General features: G+C 37.7%; 1 protein-coding gene across 2 annotated transcripts in view; it reads left to right on the top strand.

The window, feature by feature from the left end:
* LOC149192191 (synaptotagmin-2-like) overlaps window positions 1-13,159 on the top strand; it is a 119,591-nt gene extending 106,432 nt beyond the window's left edge. For both annotated transcript variants that reach the window (XM_089404502.1, XM_089404501.1), the window contains one exon: window positions 12,730-13,159. In XM_089404502.1, coding sequence (XP_089260628.1) covers window positions 12,730-12,858 — 129 coding nt within the window. In that variant the 3' untranslated portion in view covers window positions 12,859-13,159. The remainder of the gene's footprint in view (window positions 1-12,729) is intronic.
* The last annotated feature ends 2,747 nt before the right edge of the window (window positions 13,160-15,906 follow it).

Raw genomic sequence — 15,906 nt, 5'->3', positions numbered from 1 at the left:
GGTTGGCCCTTTGCTGCTATCCCGATCCTCTAACTCTCCCGGCCAATGCTTGATCACTGATAGCTCCAAACTCCCCTTGCGTATTCTCTAGCTAGCTAGAAATACACACTCCCTGTTGTGGCTGAATGGTAGTGTTGTAACACACTCCCGGAAGTTCGGAACTCCTGAAATACTTGTGGAACTGCCTCTCTGGGGCAGGCACGGATGGTCCCCCGAAGTAGAGATTGAATCTCCTGCTTGAGAGATTCGTGGCTAAACAGCCGGTTGACTCAGCTAAATAGCAGAGCGAATAGTCAAGTAATTTTGATTGCAAGGTGTAAGAATGAATCCAAAATGAGAGCTGCTCTCTCCTTATAACTCGTTGGGCCTCCCTAGCCTCATGTGGGCCCCTCCATCCACCTATTCGATTTTCCCTCCAATCTATTCGAATGGGCCAATTCGAACTCCCACATGGGTGGCCCCCACATTCCACTAGCGACCAAATAAAATTGAATTGCCTCCTATGTCCCTAAGTAAAAAATAATGGGTTCTCTTCCTTAGCCAAAAGTGTGCAAAATTGTGTAGCAGCACCCTGTTACAAATGTATTTGAGAAGGGACATGACGTCTGTGTCTCGTGTCCTTGTGTCATGTGACTTAGATACTAACATCCTGCTCACAACCACACGTAGGGAAAGGACAAACCACATCCTGCAATCACACATCACAATTACATGTAGGGAAAGGACAAACCACGTCCTACATGGATGCCAACCGATCATTCGTAGGAAAGATCCTACTCGTGGGGGAAGGATGAACCACGTCCCACTGACATGTCAACCATTAGCCATAGGGAATGAGCATCCTACATGTGGGGAAAGGGTGAACCACATCCCACTGACATGTCCACAAACAGATGTGTGAATGCATCTCTCACTAGGGTATCTGCAGGAGAAGGTGAACCACTCACCCTGCTCATATGCCATAGGAGAAGGTGAACCACTCATCCTGCTCATATGCCATAAGAGAAGGTGAACCACTCATCCTATGCATATGTCATCAACAGTAGGGGAAGGTGAACCACTCACCCTACATACATGTGTCCACAATCATAGGGGAAGGTGAACCACTCACCCTACATACATGTGTCCGCAATCATAGGGGAGGGTGAACCACTCACCCTACACACATGTCAACCACCATGGGGTGTCACAGAGGAAGGTGAACCACTCACCTTGTATACAACGCACTACTAGGGGAAGGTGAACCACTCACCCTATGGTTGCTCATAGCTCAGTAGGTACCCCAAGCCCCCAGGAGCTCCTAGAGCTCAATCTTCAACCAAGGATCCCTTCATATAGGGGATAGTGCCAAGCTGTTTTCTGAAAGTCAAGACTAGATTGATTGGAGCCTCATAGCTCTATTGAATGGCAAACATATCGATTCCAGGCAGCACTTAGCAGTCTTCTACTTGAAGAAAAGATAATCTTGTTCTTATCAAGATAATATAGATCTGCTTATTTAATCAATAATGATGAGTCTAGGTGGTTCTTCAAAACAAATCTTTCCTTGACTTCCACCCTTTCTTTTAAAGGAAGATATCAACTTTCTCTCATATGAGAGGATTTCAACAAACCTCATATCTTCCTCTGAACATCAGAAAAGTATGCTTGCTCGGAGCATATCCTTAAGCTATCTGTACCCTGATATTTATCCTTAGGACTGAACACCAAAGTCAGCCAACCATGCTGCCTCTTAAGTAAGAAGGATATCATCTTTAGAGTCATCATGACATGGATATCTTTCTTGAAATATTCTATAGCTCCCTCTGAAGCCTAACATTAGATGGTCATTTATCTTTCTCCGATGAGCTTGCTAAATGATCTCAGCCATGTGCATCGAATTACTCAATCTATTGCAAGGATGATCTTCTCATATGAATAATGACACATGAGTTTTCTCTGCCTTCTGAATTTTTTAGTCTTCCTTCGAATTGAGTAAGTATAACATCAACCACTATACAAGGAATAAATAGAGCTGCTAGATTCAAATCATCTGCTGCCAGAACCTTTCCTAACCGAGATATTCCTGCAAGGGCTAGTCTTACAGCTACTTCTGTACTTCAACAAAAGTCCTTTATGCAAAATGCCAAAGGCAATGTGACCTTAAATACATCAGTCTGTCTTAGAACTTATGCATCTTGTTCACAGCTTCGATTGTGAACAAGATACATTATTAGTGTTTACAGTTTCTGTCATTGATGACCTGCCACGCTTGATGTTAGAGTTTCTGAATATAATCGCTGCAAATGGATAGTAGAGCTGAACTGAAATGAAGTAACTGTGCAATCGTGCACACAAGTGTGGGACCGTCTGCTACAGAGATGCTAATACCACATTGCTACCAAATGAAGCAGAATAACCAAGTCATGAGAACGATGTCCATGATCGTACATGGAACAGTGAGTGAAGCATCGAGCATTCTTTTTCCATCTTGATGCATTACCACATTGCTACCAAATGAAGCAGAATAACCAAGTCACGAGAACGATGTCCATGATCATACATGGAACAGTGAGTGAAGCATCGAGCATTCTTTTTCCATCTTGATGCATTACCAGGAATTTGAAACTGTCTTAGAGAAAAATTACAGATGGAGAATAACCCAGACTTATGGGTGACATATGCAAACTACCTGTAAATGATATTAATGAAACCCTTAAAAGAACAAAGTGAACTTCCAGTCCATAACCTCTTTGAAAGTCTGTCTCTTGCCCAATCTTTTAGAGTTCCTTAAGGCCATACTTGATTTGGAGATATATATGCTAGGCCCACTTACAATGATTACTACAAACCCCTTCAAATGCACCATGATCTTTAGACAAAGAAACTCTTACAACTGAATTGTGATATCCCAATTACACACATACCTTTGCTGCTGCTACTGTTTTCAATATTTTGACTATGTAGATTTTTGTACTTTTACAGTGTTGCAAAAAAAAACACTCTTACTGACAAATGTTGTTCTGACAATGAAACCTCCTTAAATGATGAAACCCTGTTTCACTTCAAATCCTTACTGTATAACTATAAGGTACTGATGACAACAAATGCCCAGAAGCATGCCACTGAAGGATGCATTGTGATTATGTCCCTTACTGCTTGATGCTGCTAAAGATTAAGCAAGAAGAGGTCTTGAAAATATATCTATATTGGTTTGCTGCAAAGATTATAACCCCTGACTGTCTGCTTCAGATATATGATACTTTTAACCCAAATTTCTTACTGTTCCATACTTGTTCAATGATATGCTTCAAAGTAATGCAACAACACAGATTTAGAACTAGAATTCTTATACGTTTATTCACAATTGCAAACATACCTCTGTCTATTCAATTCACAGCCCTAGAGTCATCTTGGTCTAGCCGCTACAGTCAGCCTTTTTCATGTCTTTATTCATAATTGTAACCATACCTCTATTTATCCAATATGTTGTCTTGGAGTCATCTTGGTCTAGCTGCTACAGTCTACCTTACTGCCAGAATCTTGACAAAGGTGACTATTTAAACTTTCATGCTCAGGGAGATCTAAAGGTAATAGCCAGTTGACTTGTGAGTTTCAGAATGGTATAATGAATCAGTTCTCTCTCAAAGAGGCCACAAAGTTATGTCAATCACAAAGTTGTCATGCTGCAGCCAGCGAGCAAGTTCAATATGCCACAGGGTTCAGATATGAGTCTTCCAAATAATAATAAGTCCACATAGTTACTGCAACTTTCACCAACAGGAATGCACTATAATTTCACTGCAACTATGATCTTCAAGGAGGCCAAGAGATTATGTAAAATGACCATCAAGTGCACAGGCTTGACTAATTGAACCTTCCCTGTGCTCAGATTTTTAATGACATTGTTTTAGGGCATAAAATTAACGTGGATACCTCCAACATAACCATAATCTGACTCTTAAGATTAATATGATTTTTCCTTAAACCTCTCTTCTACGCTATCCCTTGGCCTTATTCCTGCAGCAAGGTAGATGATTTGATCCTTCAAGCAGGGCATCACAGTGGCTTGACCCTATCACAGAAGATTTCTATCTTCAAAGCAAAGTATCCTTCCAAAACCAGAGGCACTGAGGAGTCAGACTTGACCACGGATAGAGAGAATTAGTGCTGAACTGCTAATATGCCCAGAATTTGATGGAGGAATTTTAGATTCAAGGACCCTTCTGAAATATGTTCCGGCCTAGGATTAGGTACTCTTGATCGATGCCGAGGACTGTAACTTCTTAGGAAGGAATCTCGACTTTAAATGTAATGATAGAATGAATGCAAAACTATGCCTGTTATTTGAAATATTCCTCTAGAAATGAGTATTGTAATACTTCAAACAGAGATCTGAAGAGGATTGACCTTACCTCCAGGGATCATAAAAGATTTAAGAATATCCTTTCATATGCTTACGATGATGATACAGTCTTAAGCTTGCTGAATAGGACTGTTAAGTAATCCTCTGAAAATGTATTACAAAGCACAGGAACATACCTTGATGATTTCCAACTTTTGTCTGTGATGATTGAATTGCTTTTGTATTGGTGCCCATGTCTACTGATTAGGGCTTGAAGAAGGCCTTAAGAAATAACCCAGATTTGAATTCTGACTTGACTTACCACAGAGGGCTGGAGGTATCAATGAAATTCTTTAGTGATCGCAATCTCTTTAAGCTAGGGCTTGTCCCGCCAAGAGCATGGGTGAGGAGCCATTAGCGCGGGTGAGAAGCCATCCCACCAAGACCCTGAGCTCTGATTCCATGTTAATTTTGAGTTAACATGTTTTTTGCTTAGGTTAGATACTTCATTCAACCATATGCCCATTAATCCATTATGAATCACTTTAAACATTGTATGACAGTAACTAACAAAAGAACATAAATGATTGGTGCTGAAGACAAGCCAAGATAGAAAGACACGAGAATATGGCTCAAGCCAGGGAAAATCCCCAAGATGGGGAAAACCCTTGATTGAATCTTCTTATTATCAATATCAAGATTGACATGGCAATATGATGACTAGAACCACTGACCATATGCCAAAGAGATAGCTCAGACGGAGAAGCTTGGTCCTGATCATTCAATGCATCCTTGCTGATTATGATGAGCCCAAAATGTCAAGACCATTAGCACGTGCATATATCCCGGATATTATAATAGACCTGGTTAGGGCACATACCAGCCCTAACCTGTAGCAGCAATCTCAGTGGACAGCCTCAAGACAGGCTTAAAACTCTTCGATGATCCTCCATGTGACTGCGGCCTAGACAGAACAACCTTCTGGGCCTCTCGGATTCTTTCAACGCTGGTCTGAATTATTTGAGCTACAGGAGGGTCTGTGGCCTTGTCTTGACTCTTGACACCAAATGCTGCCCTAAAACAATTCTCTACGAGCTTCAACCCATCCAGATTTCCTCCATCAGCCTTGGCCTCTTGCTGAGTGGATACGGCCTGCACTACAGAAGTGAAACCCCATTAATTTTACTGCCCAGACCTGTGGCTGCTCCTCTGCTTCAATTTTGGGCCTATGGGAGAGAGTATGCATCAAAACAGACCCTAACACTTTTCCTCTAATCTGCGGCTGCCTCTGAGATATATTCGAGCCCCATTCTTAATTCCAAATGAGGGTGGAGGCACCCCTATTTATACAATCCGGTAGGGGATCAAGAGTCCTGTCTATTGATCTTGTTGAGCTGACATAGAGATAAGGCCGACCTTGAATAGTTTTCAAGTGAGAATAAATTCATAATTCCACTTCTACTTATCCAAATTTGATGATCTTTAGATCAATTTTGGTCCTCTCGAAGAGAGGAATTCAATGCTTCAATTATCTTCCCCAGAGGAGCTGTCCAAAGTGGAATTTGGCCCTAGTTGCCAATTTTAACAATGCTTTAGGTAGTGACCCATCTTGTGACAATAGTAACATTCAATCTTGGATAGGTCCACTTTCTTCTTTGGTCCTTTGAACTTCTTGAAGGTTCCCTTCTTCTTGTGATGAGCAGAATAGGCATTGAAGGCGTTTTATTATTCCTCCTTGTTGTTTACTAGCGATATTCTGGCTTCTTCTTGACTACATGCATTCCACATTTGTTCAAATGTTGGAGTATCCTTCCAACTGTAAAGTCCTAATACAAAGGTACTCCAAGATTTTGGTAGTCCTAGAAGGGAAGTAATTACGATCTCCTTTTCTGGAAAAATTTCATCTATTGCTTGGGGTTCATCTTTGATTCTAGATATCCTTCTAAAGAAGGATGCCACAGTATCATCCTTTGTCATCTTAATAGTTCTTAATTTATTTTCAAGGCTTGCAATTTGACCAATGTTCGTGATTGTGAATAATTTGGATAGAGCCTCATACATTTCTTGAGTGGAATCTATGTTGGATATATATGGAATGAAGTTTTCCTTTACTCATCAACTATTAAGTTCATGGCCAAGATTTTAGTTCCTCTGAACTTTTCTTTCTCTGCTTCATTTGTAGGCTTCTCGACTTTTTCTAGAACTAGATCCAAAACTTTGTTCTTCTCAAGGATGAGGTCTATCCTCTTTTTCTAGGATTTGTAGTTGCAGGCTCCTTCTAATTTGTTTTCTCCCTTCATTGATTTTGAAATAGTTCCTTTAGATAGTAGACTTCTCCTTCTATATAATCCTTCTCCTTAATGACCTTCTTTAACTCTCCTTTTCTTCACTAGATCTTCTGACTGCCTTTTTCCTTCTTCTTCACCTTAGGTTTGAATCTTGAGAAAGATTTTCCCTCGTTGATAATTACTTGTGATTTCTTTGAATTATTATTATCGTTCTTATGTTCTTCTTTTATCTTGGTTCATCAAGTAATTACCAAAACCAAAACACAAAGATCAAGGACACCAGATGTAGGCACATAGCCAAGGGAAAAACCCATATATAGGGGAAAACCCAGTCAATAACTCTTCCTTTAGTAATTCAAAGGAGATAGGCCAAGACCCTAGTCCAATAGACCATCCTCCTCCACCAAGTCAGCCTTCCAATGAGATACTGCAACCTTCAATAGTCTTTTCTTGTCCAACAGCTACAACCCAGCATCAACCCAAAAATTTCAGCCCTATCTTCACCAACAACTTTAGAATTTCGGCCTCTCTAGCAACCGTAGAATTTTGGCCCTTCCAGCAGCTTCACAGTTTCACATGTGTGGGAAAATGAGAGATAATTTTGACTTCTTATGCTTGTGATAGATCTCCTTCTTCTTCTCTATTATTCTTCTTCTTCCCTGAAATTTGCACTCTTTCTGGCCCCAAAAGTTGCAGATCGAACTTCTTGTGAGTGAGTGACAAATGAGGTCGAGTTGCGGCCTTTATATAGTGATTTTGCTGCTCAATTTAGGTTAACATGTCCAGTTTGAGTCCGACTTGGTGGAGGTGGCCTAATTGACCTATTTTACAGTAAAATAAATTTCTCCTTTGACAAATAAATCCCATGAAGGGTTCTTTACAATATGACATGGACAAGGACACTTGACATAAACCCTAGAATATTTCAATGGAGGTTTTGACCTAAAAATAATTGACCCATGCATGAAACCCATGCTTTAATATGTCAATTTATTTAATAATACAATTTCTTTTTCTTTCTTCTGATAAATACATTTCATTATGACTCAAGTACAATTATGAAGACTGACACTAGTTACATTCTTCAACAGTCTAGGGATGAGTGATGTGTCATTTGTGAGATTTGGAGTTGCAACTCCTCAAGTGTCTAAAGGAGGTTGGTCTATTAGAAGTGTGGTATTGACCTGAGAGTTGAGGTTTCACTAATTGGGAGCTCAATGGATCATTTGGAGGATGTTGGGTGTCCCCTTGCCCTTTGTTGCACTGATTTGTTTGGACAACCTGGAAGCTAAGTCATCGGGTTCAGTGAACAAAATCGATTAAATTTGAAGTTGTTGGCTAAATTCATTCGATGAGGTTCGCTGCATGTCAAGCCGAACACAAACAGGAACAATTTTACAAAATTCGTGTGAAATTCTATTAAATTTGTTTCAAGTTCATCTATAATTGTAGGAAATTCAAGAAGGTTTGTAATAAAAAAAATTAAAAAACAATGAAAACCCTAAAACCTACACTTGTTCTATTGGAGCGGGGCAGAAGTCAAGACTATTAGACATGGACGACAGACAACTTAAGTTATCTATTCTGTTGGCTCTGAGAGTGAGCGGCTCCCGTACATAAGACCTAGACCTCTCACTTCAGGAATCCCGGACAAGTGGGGAAACTATGATTGATCCCTCATCTCTTCGAATTGTTCAACAATTCAGTCAGTTACTTTACATTCAACTTACATAGCACTCGAGAAATGAATGTATATTAAAATAATATTTAAAAAATATTCTACTTTTTAATTTTTTTGTCATTATCTATATATATATATATATAAACACATTTATATCTTCACTTTATATAAAAAAAGACCTGCGACAATTTCTAGCATTATATATATATATATATATATATATATATATATATATATATATATATATATATATTCAAACCTTTTAGTATGTCGAACTTAATGCCAAATTTTATCTCCAAAATTTTAATCGCTGATCTTCAAAGTTCTCAAACTTGAACACGAACATGAACCAGATGACTTAGCCTGGAAGTACATGGTAATCTGTCAAGAAGCCTTTGCTCTGAGTGTGGCAAAAATAGAACCATTTCGAACTAGTAAATATAAGCAATTTCTTTATTCAGGACAAATGTATCAAATAATGACCACTACAATGGATTGGGCCTTGCACACAAAGGCCGAAAGACTGCGTTTACTCTTATGGTGTTTGCGTACAATTTGTGGTTGATAAAGGAAAACGTTTATTGGATAACCTCACTAAGTCAAGTGTAATAGGTTGGTTCTGAACAAGGTTGAAGATAGACTATGAATCAGGGTCTACATAGAATTGCAATGTCGATTGTGAAGATCTTAACTTGAAGATTGTGTTCTTGAATTCAAATTGGTTGAAAGTTCATGTACAATTGGATGAGGGTCATCTTCAAGTTTTGTGCCACAAGTAGCTATTTTATAAACATAAGAGACTAGTAGATATCAAATATATGACATCTAGCTTGATGATCTTGACTGGTGGTACATTGTCTTTTTAATTGCCTATTTTACTATGTTGCATGAGTTTTTGGAACGTTGGGAACTTGGGTATGGGTGTCGGGAATGGCAAGAGGTTTCCCCAAAATTAACAAGAAACGGCTAATCGGGAGCGGTAATATTAGAAAATAAAAAAATAAAAATTATACAATTTTTTTTTTTAATTATATAATTTATATAATAATTAACATTAATATTGAATCAAAACATTCAAATATTAAAATCAATTTAAATATATAAATAATAAATATATAATCTCTCTTATATATAAATATATTCTTTGGGTGTCTCTCTCCCTGAGTTTGCCCCTTATATATATATATATATAAAACATTAAAATGTCAAGTTCAGTATCAGCGGTCTGACACATGACCAGTCTTTAAAATAATCTGGCCTAAAAATACAAAGGAACAATTTTACATATGTTTCTCTAGATATTCTTAAGAGAAAAAGTAAAGGAACTCTAATGTTTAAGCATTGAATGCCACATAAAATATGCACACACAATCTTCTGTGATATATATACATAAAAAGAAAAAGAAATGCTCATCAGCATGACATCCCAGATATCGCCCTTACATTGAGGTGCCACACGCTTCTTTAACTCATCAAGAGATTGCTTGAGTTTCTCGATTAAGGATATCGGTGTTAAGGATGTCTTTGGCCTTTCTTCCTGCAAATGTTTCAACATAGGCTCATGTTTTGTGGGCAGTTCAACATATTTCTCTACAGGCTTTGTATTCCCTAACCCCAGGGAAAGCTGTAACTCCAGAAAAAACCCTTCAAAGCTCCCAGAATTTTCCCCAACTCGCATTGCAGCTCCCGCTGAAAAGGGAACATTCCCGTACAGTTCCAAAGCTCCCGGGAGTGTGGGAAACATTGGAAAGGGTTTCCCACCTCGTGGGAGTGGTCCCCATGTAACATAGCTATTTTATAAAGGAAAACATCTGTTGTGCACAGAGCGAAATCATGGATTTTTTTTCTTAAATCTTAATAAATAATGGGAAATATTGGTTGTTCAATAAATATTACGAATATGTGAGAGATCGTTGAGTTCTTATCTATAAACATGGGAATATATATATATATTATATATATATATATATATCATGTATGTCCATTACTTCTTTTTAATTATCAATATTGCTTGTCATCAGGTATTTATCAACATTTTTGTAATTTGTTGGTTTTCTACAGCTTTGCCTGTTTTCAATATTCCGTGAAAGGCAAGCCTGAGGGCAAGACCTATTGTCAGTAGATGTGAGTAAAATTCCAGTGTTCGAGATCTAACTAATTATTGGGATAGGTGCATTGTTTTTCCTGCAGGTCATCAAACACATATAAGAGAACTATTTGGAAATGCTAAATAAAATTAATTCCTTTATTTTGGACAAATGCATCAAATAACGGTTACTACGATGGATTTGGCCTTACATCATCAAACACATATTGATATAAGAGAACTATTTGGAAATGCTAAATAAAATCAATTCCTTTATTTTGGACAAACACATCAAATAACGACCACTACGATGGATTTGGCCTTACATACAAAGCCTAAAAGATTGCTTTTACTTGCACGGCATTAGCATACAATTTGTGTTTGTTAAAAGTCAATTATTTATTGGCACAGTATTAAGTGCGCCGAAGTGTCCTAGATTTTTCTGAATATTCATATACGAGAGTGCTAAGTCACATGACACTGGGACATGGGACATGCAAGACATGTGGATATGAGTATCCAACATGGGCCAACACATGTTGGCCCAAGAAACAGGACAGGGAACACACACACATTGGAATTTACAAATATAAAAATGAAATATAGATGTAAAGCTCTGATTATTTTTGAACATTTACAATATATGATACAAGTTACAACTAGTTACACATCAATGACGAATCATGATCAAACACAAAATAAATTAGAATATTGAGTACACATAAAATAATAGTTTAGAAACTGTAAACAGCAATTTTCTCAGAGTCATTTGATGTCATCAAAATCAAATGTATTACATATATATTAAATCACTGATACCATAGGTTGGAATGCCAATGGCAAATACGATTTAGGGTAAATACTAGAGTTGTGGATTGAAGAATCTCATAGCTCATTCATCATGCTTCTCCATTTGAGAATCATCCTGCCACTTTTCTCTTCTCCATCCTCCTTTTATATCCAATGCAAGATCTGCATCTCTCTGTGTGGAGGATGACCCCTCCAAAGATTTACCATCATCAAAAGTGACTTGCTCTAGCACTTGTTCATTAACATCCAAGTTGGCTAATGCCAACTCAACCTTGTTGTCCAATCCCATAGCATCAGGAAATACATCCCACAACTTTGCCTTTCCTTTCAGATACTCATCTCTCATCCCGTAAATAAGATGGAGGTTGGAGTGCACATATACCATTGTCTCTTCTCTGGACTGCTCAAGTTTATTCTTCTTCAAAGTGTTGAAATTCCCATAGTCCTTACAATTTGATGTCAGTGAGGACGCTGCTAGGGCACCTGTTGTAAACACCCTTGACCTGTGTCAAATGTGTGTTCAACACATGTTCTCTTGTGTCATGTAACATACAGGATATGGACATACAGGTCCTGGGGGGCATGTCCTGTTTGTTAGGGAGAGCGTGTGAATCTGCATGCAGAGGTAATAAAACATACACGTGAAATAAGAGAACTCTTTTAAATTAATGACAAGAAAAATTACGATACCAAAGACAATAAATCCAAGAACGATTGCACAATTGAGCTGCTTTCTGTATAGGTGTCCATGATTACAAGTTTTAGAGAGTTCTCTATTTTAATGAAGGTGCCTTGTTCGAATATGCTGGTTGTTCATGATTAGTGTCCCTCTAACTAACTCGAGTCTTCTCCTAATCAATAGCATAATAGTGAGAGTGCTGTAAACAATTCAAAGTACTTAATATCAGTACATAACATAAAAGGCCCCTAATAGTTCAAAAATCTCATGCTTTACCTTGTATTATGTAACCATGCATAGAGTTGAGGATTCAAACAGCATATGTGTTGCAACTTATTTAGCTACTTCCACGCACTATTCAGTCCCTGTTGTGTAAGCTCAGTTTAAATCTGTTTGATGCAACTCTGGCTATTTTGGTGTTTCAATGAACAGTGTTCTTGAAATTGTAAGAACTGTGCTTGATACTAAACCATATTATGACATCATGTGTGGGAGAAAAACCACCTTCTGAGAGTTTAGCTACTGCAATCTGTATAAATATTTTAGTTTCTGCTTGTGTTACTGATGATGAAACCATTTTATGTAAGTGTCGATTCTCATTGAATTCCTGGTTTGTTATGCTGGATGTTGAGATCTTGGACATTTGTGATAAGGTCCTAGTATATAGTAGTAACTGTTTCCTGTGAAATAGTGAATATATATGCAGATTTCCTCATGTCATGGGATATTATTTTATGATTGAAATTTCAATTTCATGTAAAACCATTTTATTGTGCATTGACATTAGGAAAGAAACATGGTGTTAAACATGGTGATTACTTCATATTTTTCTCTGACAGAAGATGTTCCTTGTTCTTGTAGGAATCTCTGGGTTATGTTGACATTAATCTATCGGATGTGGTGAATAATAAACGTATCAATGAGAAATATCATCTTATTGATTCGAAGAACGGAAAAATTCAAATCGAGCTGTTGTGGAGAAGTTCTTAACCATCTTGCAGATGTATAATGCATTTGTTAGTCATGGTTATCTGATTTGGGAAAGATGATTTGCCTTTCTTTTGTAATCAGCATATGTTTTATCCAGCTAGCTGGAAGTTCTCATTACACAATGAGGAGACTGTAGTGTCCTATAAGAATGAGAACCTTGTGTATTCTATTTAACAAAACTTGATTGTGAAACTCAATTAGTTGCCTATGGCCATCTCCCAACATTTTCTACCTTGGACTTCTGTGTATTACATATCAGTATTGCTGCTGGAAAGAAATAGCTGTGCATTGTTGTTTTACATTTCCGTTAGTGTAAAAAAAGGACTCGTGCTTTGTATTTCTTCATAAGTTTATCAGTTTGTTTTTGTTGTATTCTAATTTGGAAGACTTGATTCTCCAAATTCATTAGTTGCCTCTGGCTATATCCTAAGTCACCTGACACGAGGATTCGGGACACGTAGGATTTGGGATTCGTGGTGTCGGATTCGGGAAACGCTGACCCCGGAACAAGACACGGTTAGGACACGTTATATATTATTTTATTAAAATATATATATATATATATATATATATATATTTAAAATATATATATATATATATATCTTAAAAATTAGTTATTAGCATATTTCTTACACAAATTTTAATTAATGATACAAATTTATTGATTTCAAACATAGATCTTCATCTATAGCTATTAGCATGCATAGTACATACAAAATTCAAATAAATGTCAGTGGTACTGGTCACATAAATGAGTTACTAATGAAATTTCCCTGTGCCAAGTGTGCCAAATAATTAGAAAATTTTCAGTACTTTCTGAGCTGTACTGGAGCACTTTGAAACAAACAGTGAAAATTATAATAAGGTTATGCCACTGTCATATTAGATTTATGCACATTGCAGATGTGAGGGGTTTTTATGTTGATTTAAGTTTGATTTTCTCACTGTTATGAAACTAATAGGACAGCTGTAGCAAAATGATGAAGTAGGAAACATTAGGAGATCAAACCCTGGAGGCTCAACCACTAGAAGTCTAGAACCCACTTGCACGAGAACCTAACTTCAATGCTTCTGCAAACCCACCAGGGATCAGCTCAAGAAACAAACATTTGCTGAAGCCTGACAGTGACTGATATGAAAGAAAAGGAAGAAGATAAAGCAAAACAGTCATTGCCAGAGAGCTTTTGCACAACTCCCAGTCTCAGAGTCATTGATGTATATCAGTATTAGCTTCCAATTTGGAAACAGTGGTCTTGTTGGTCTATACAGAAGCAGTGAATGCGAATGAAAACAGCGAACTTAAACCCCTAAAAACGAATCCGAAACCAAAAATCGTTCCAAAAATCGTGACACGTTCCAAATTTTTCTGACACGCTCATGACACGACGTACCCGGATATGACACGACGAGTCATGGAAATATGACACGTGTCAGGACAGAATCGTGTCCGATTCGTCCGATTCGGGATTCGTCCAGGGGTTAGGACGAATCCGGTTTCATAGGCTATATCTAAGAATTTGCTGCCTTGCACTTCATTTTCAAGCATATCGGTATTGTTGCCGAAAATTTATAGCCATGAATTGTTATTTTCGGTTTCCATTAGCATAAAAAAAGGATGCTTGCTTGATATTACTTTATAATAATAATTTATTTCTTATGAGTACAGTCCTCAAAGCCCTTATAAAAGTACTACTGAAGATTTTCGACTTTTAACTAGTTAGTACACACTCTAGACTAATTTATGAGCCAACTGTGTTGCTGTTTCTGCATACCTTGCCTGATGGTTTTGTTGAGAAATCTATAGAGCTATAGTTAGGATGATTTCTCTTCAACTTGATAACTGCTTGTGATGTCTTTTTACTTTTTCTTACTTATTAGCTTCTTCTCTTATTATTATGTTATTCTTATCATCAAACAACTACCAAAACAAGAAGATCAACAGTACACAGGAACACAGGATATAGGCTGCAAGCCAGGGCCAAAACCTCTCCACTTGAGAGGAAAACCCACAAATCTCTTCTCTTCTTATAGATTCTTCAAATGACGAATTCCAAGACCTCTAAACCAAGACCAATACCCTTCCAAGACCAAGTCCGACCTTCTTGATGATGTGCTTCCTTTGTCCAAGTCAAACCCAATCAAATCTCTTCCAACTGCACAGCTTTGATCCCCAGTTACAGAATTTCGTCCTGTATTGCAGGGCTGAAATTTTTGGCCCCTACAAAAAACTGCTGCCTCCACATGCGTGAGCAAATCTAGGGCTTCCAAAGTTTTCTTTGAACTTCGCTTGAGTTTCTCCTTCTTCTGGGGCTTGAGGATGACTTAATAGACCTTCCTTCGACCTTCTTTATGCAAGTTCTATAGGTTCGATCTTGTAGCAACAAAACCCTAGCTTCCTTACTTTGCACGTGTGAAAAGAGAGAGAAATAACCAAAACACTCGTCCTTCATCCTTCTTCCTCCTTTGCTAGCCTTCTTCTTCTTCTCCTTCGCTAGAATGATGAGAGAATGATTGATATCCATAGGAAGTCGAGTTTCCTCCTATATATAGGTTTCCAAAGTGGACTAAATGTGGTAATTGAGTCCAACTTCTTAGCTACCAGGCCAACTTGGTTTTAGATGGTATTTTAGTACTTTTAAATACAAAAATAATTCTTTTTACAAGTGACAATGTGCCCGATGGGGTCTTCTTCATATGACAATGACTTTTTTGACTTTTTGACCCTAGGACAAACCTAAGAAGCACTCAATGGGTGCTTGATCTCTAAAATAAAAGACCTTGAGCATGAAACCAATGCTACACAAATAACAATAATAATAATTTTTCTTTCATTATACAATATACAAGAGTCAAGTACATTTCATATTTATAAACACTGAACCTAGTTACACATTTTTTAACACTCCCTCTTAACTAAGGTGGTATTCATAAATGGTACATGGATATTCTCAAATTGAAGAGATCTCATAAGAATAGTCGAATTGGTAAGCCATCTCTTTGCATCATACCAACCAACATTGTCACATAGCAAGGCCTTGACTAACAACT

The sequence above is a fragment of the Pinus tabuliformis genome, chromosome 2_2, assembly GCF_031772625.1.
Source record: "Pinus tabuliformis cultivar Carrire ecotype Pingquan chromosome 2_2, CPIR1, whole genome shotgun sequence".
Classification (NCBI taxonomy): Eukaryota; Viridiplantae; Streptophyta; class Pinopsida; order Pinales; family Pinaceae; genus Pinus; species Pinus tabuliformis.
The sequence above is the reverse complement of the archived record's forward strand: the minus strand, read 5'-3'. Positions and strand labels throughout refer to the sequence as shown.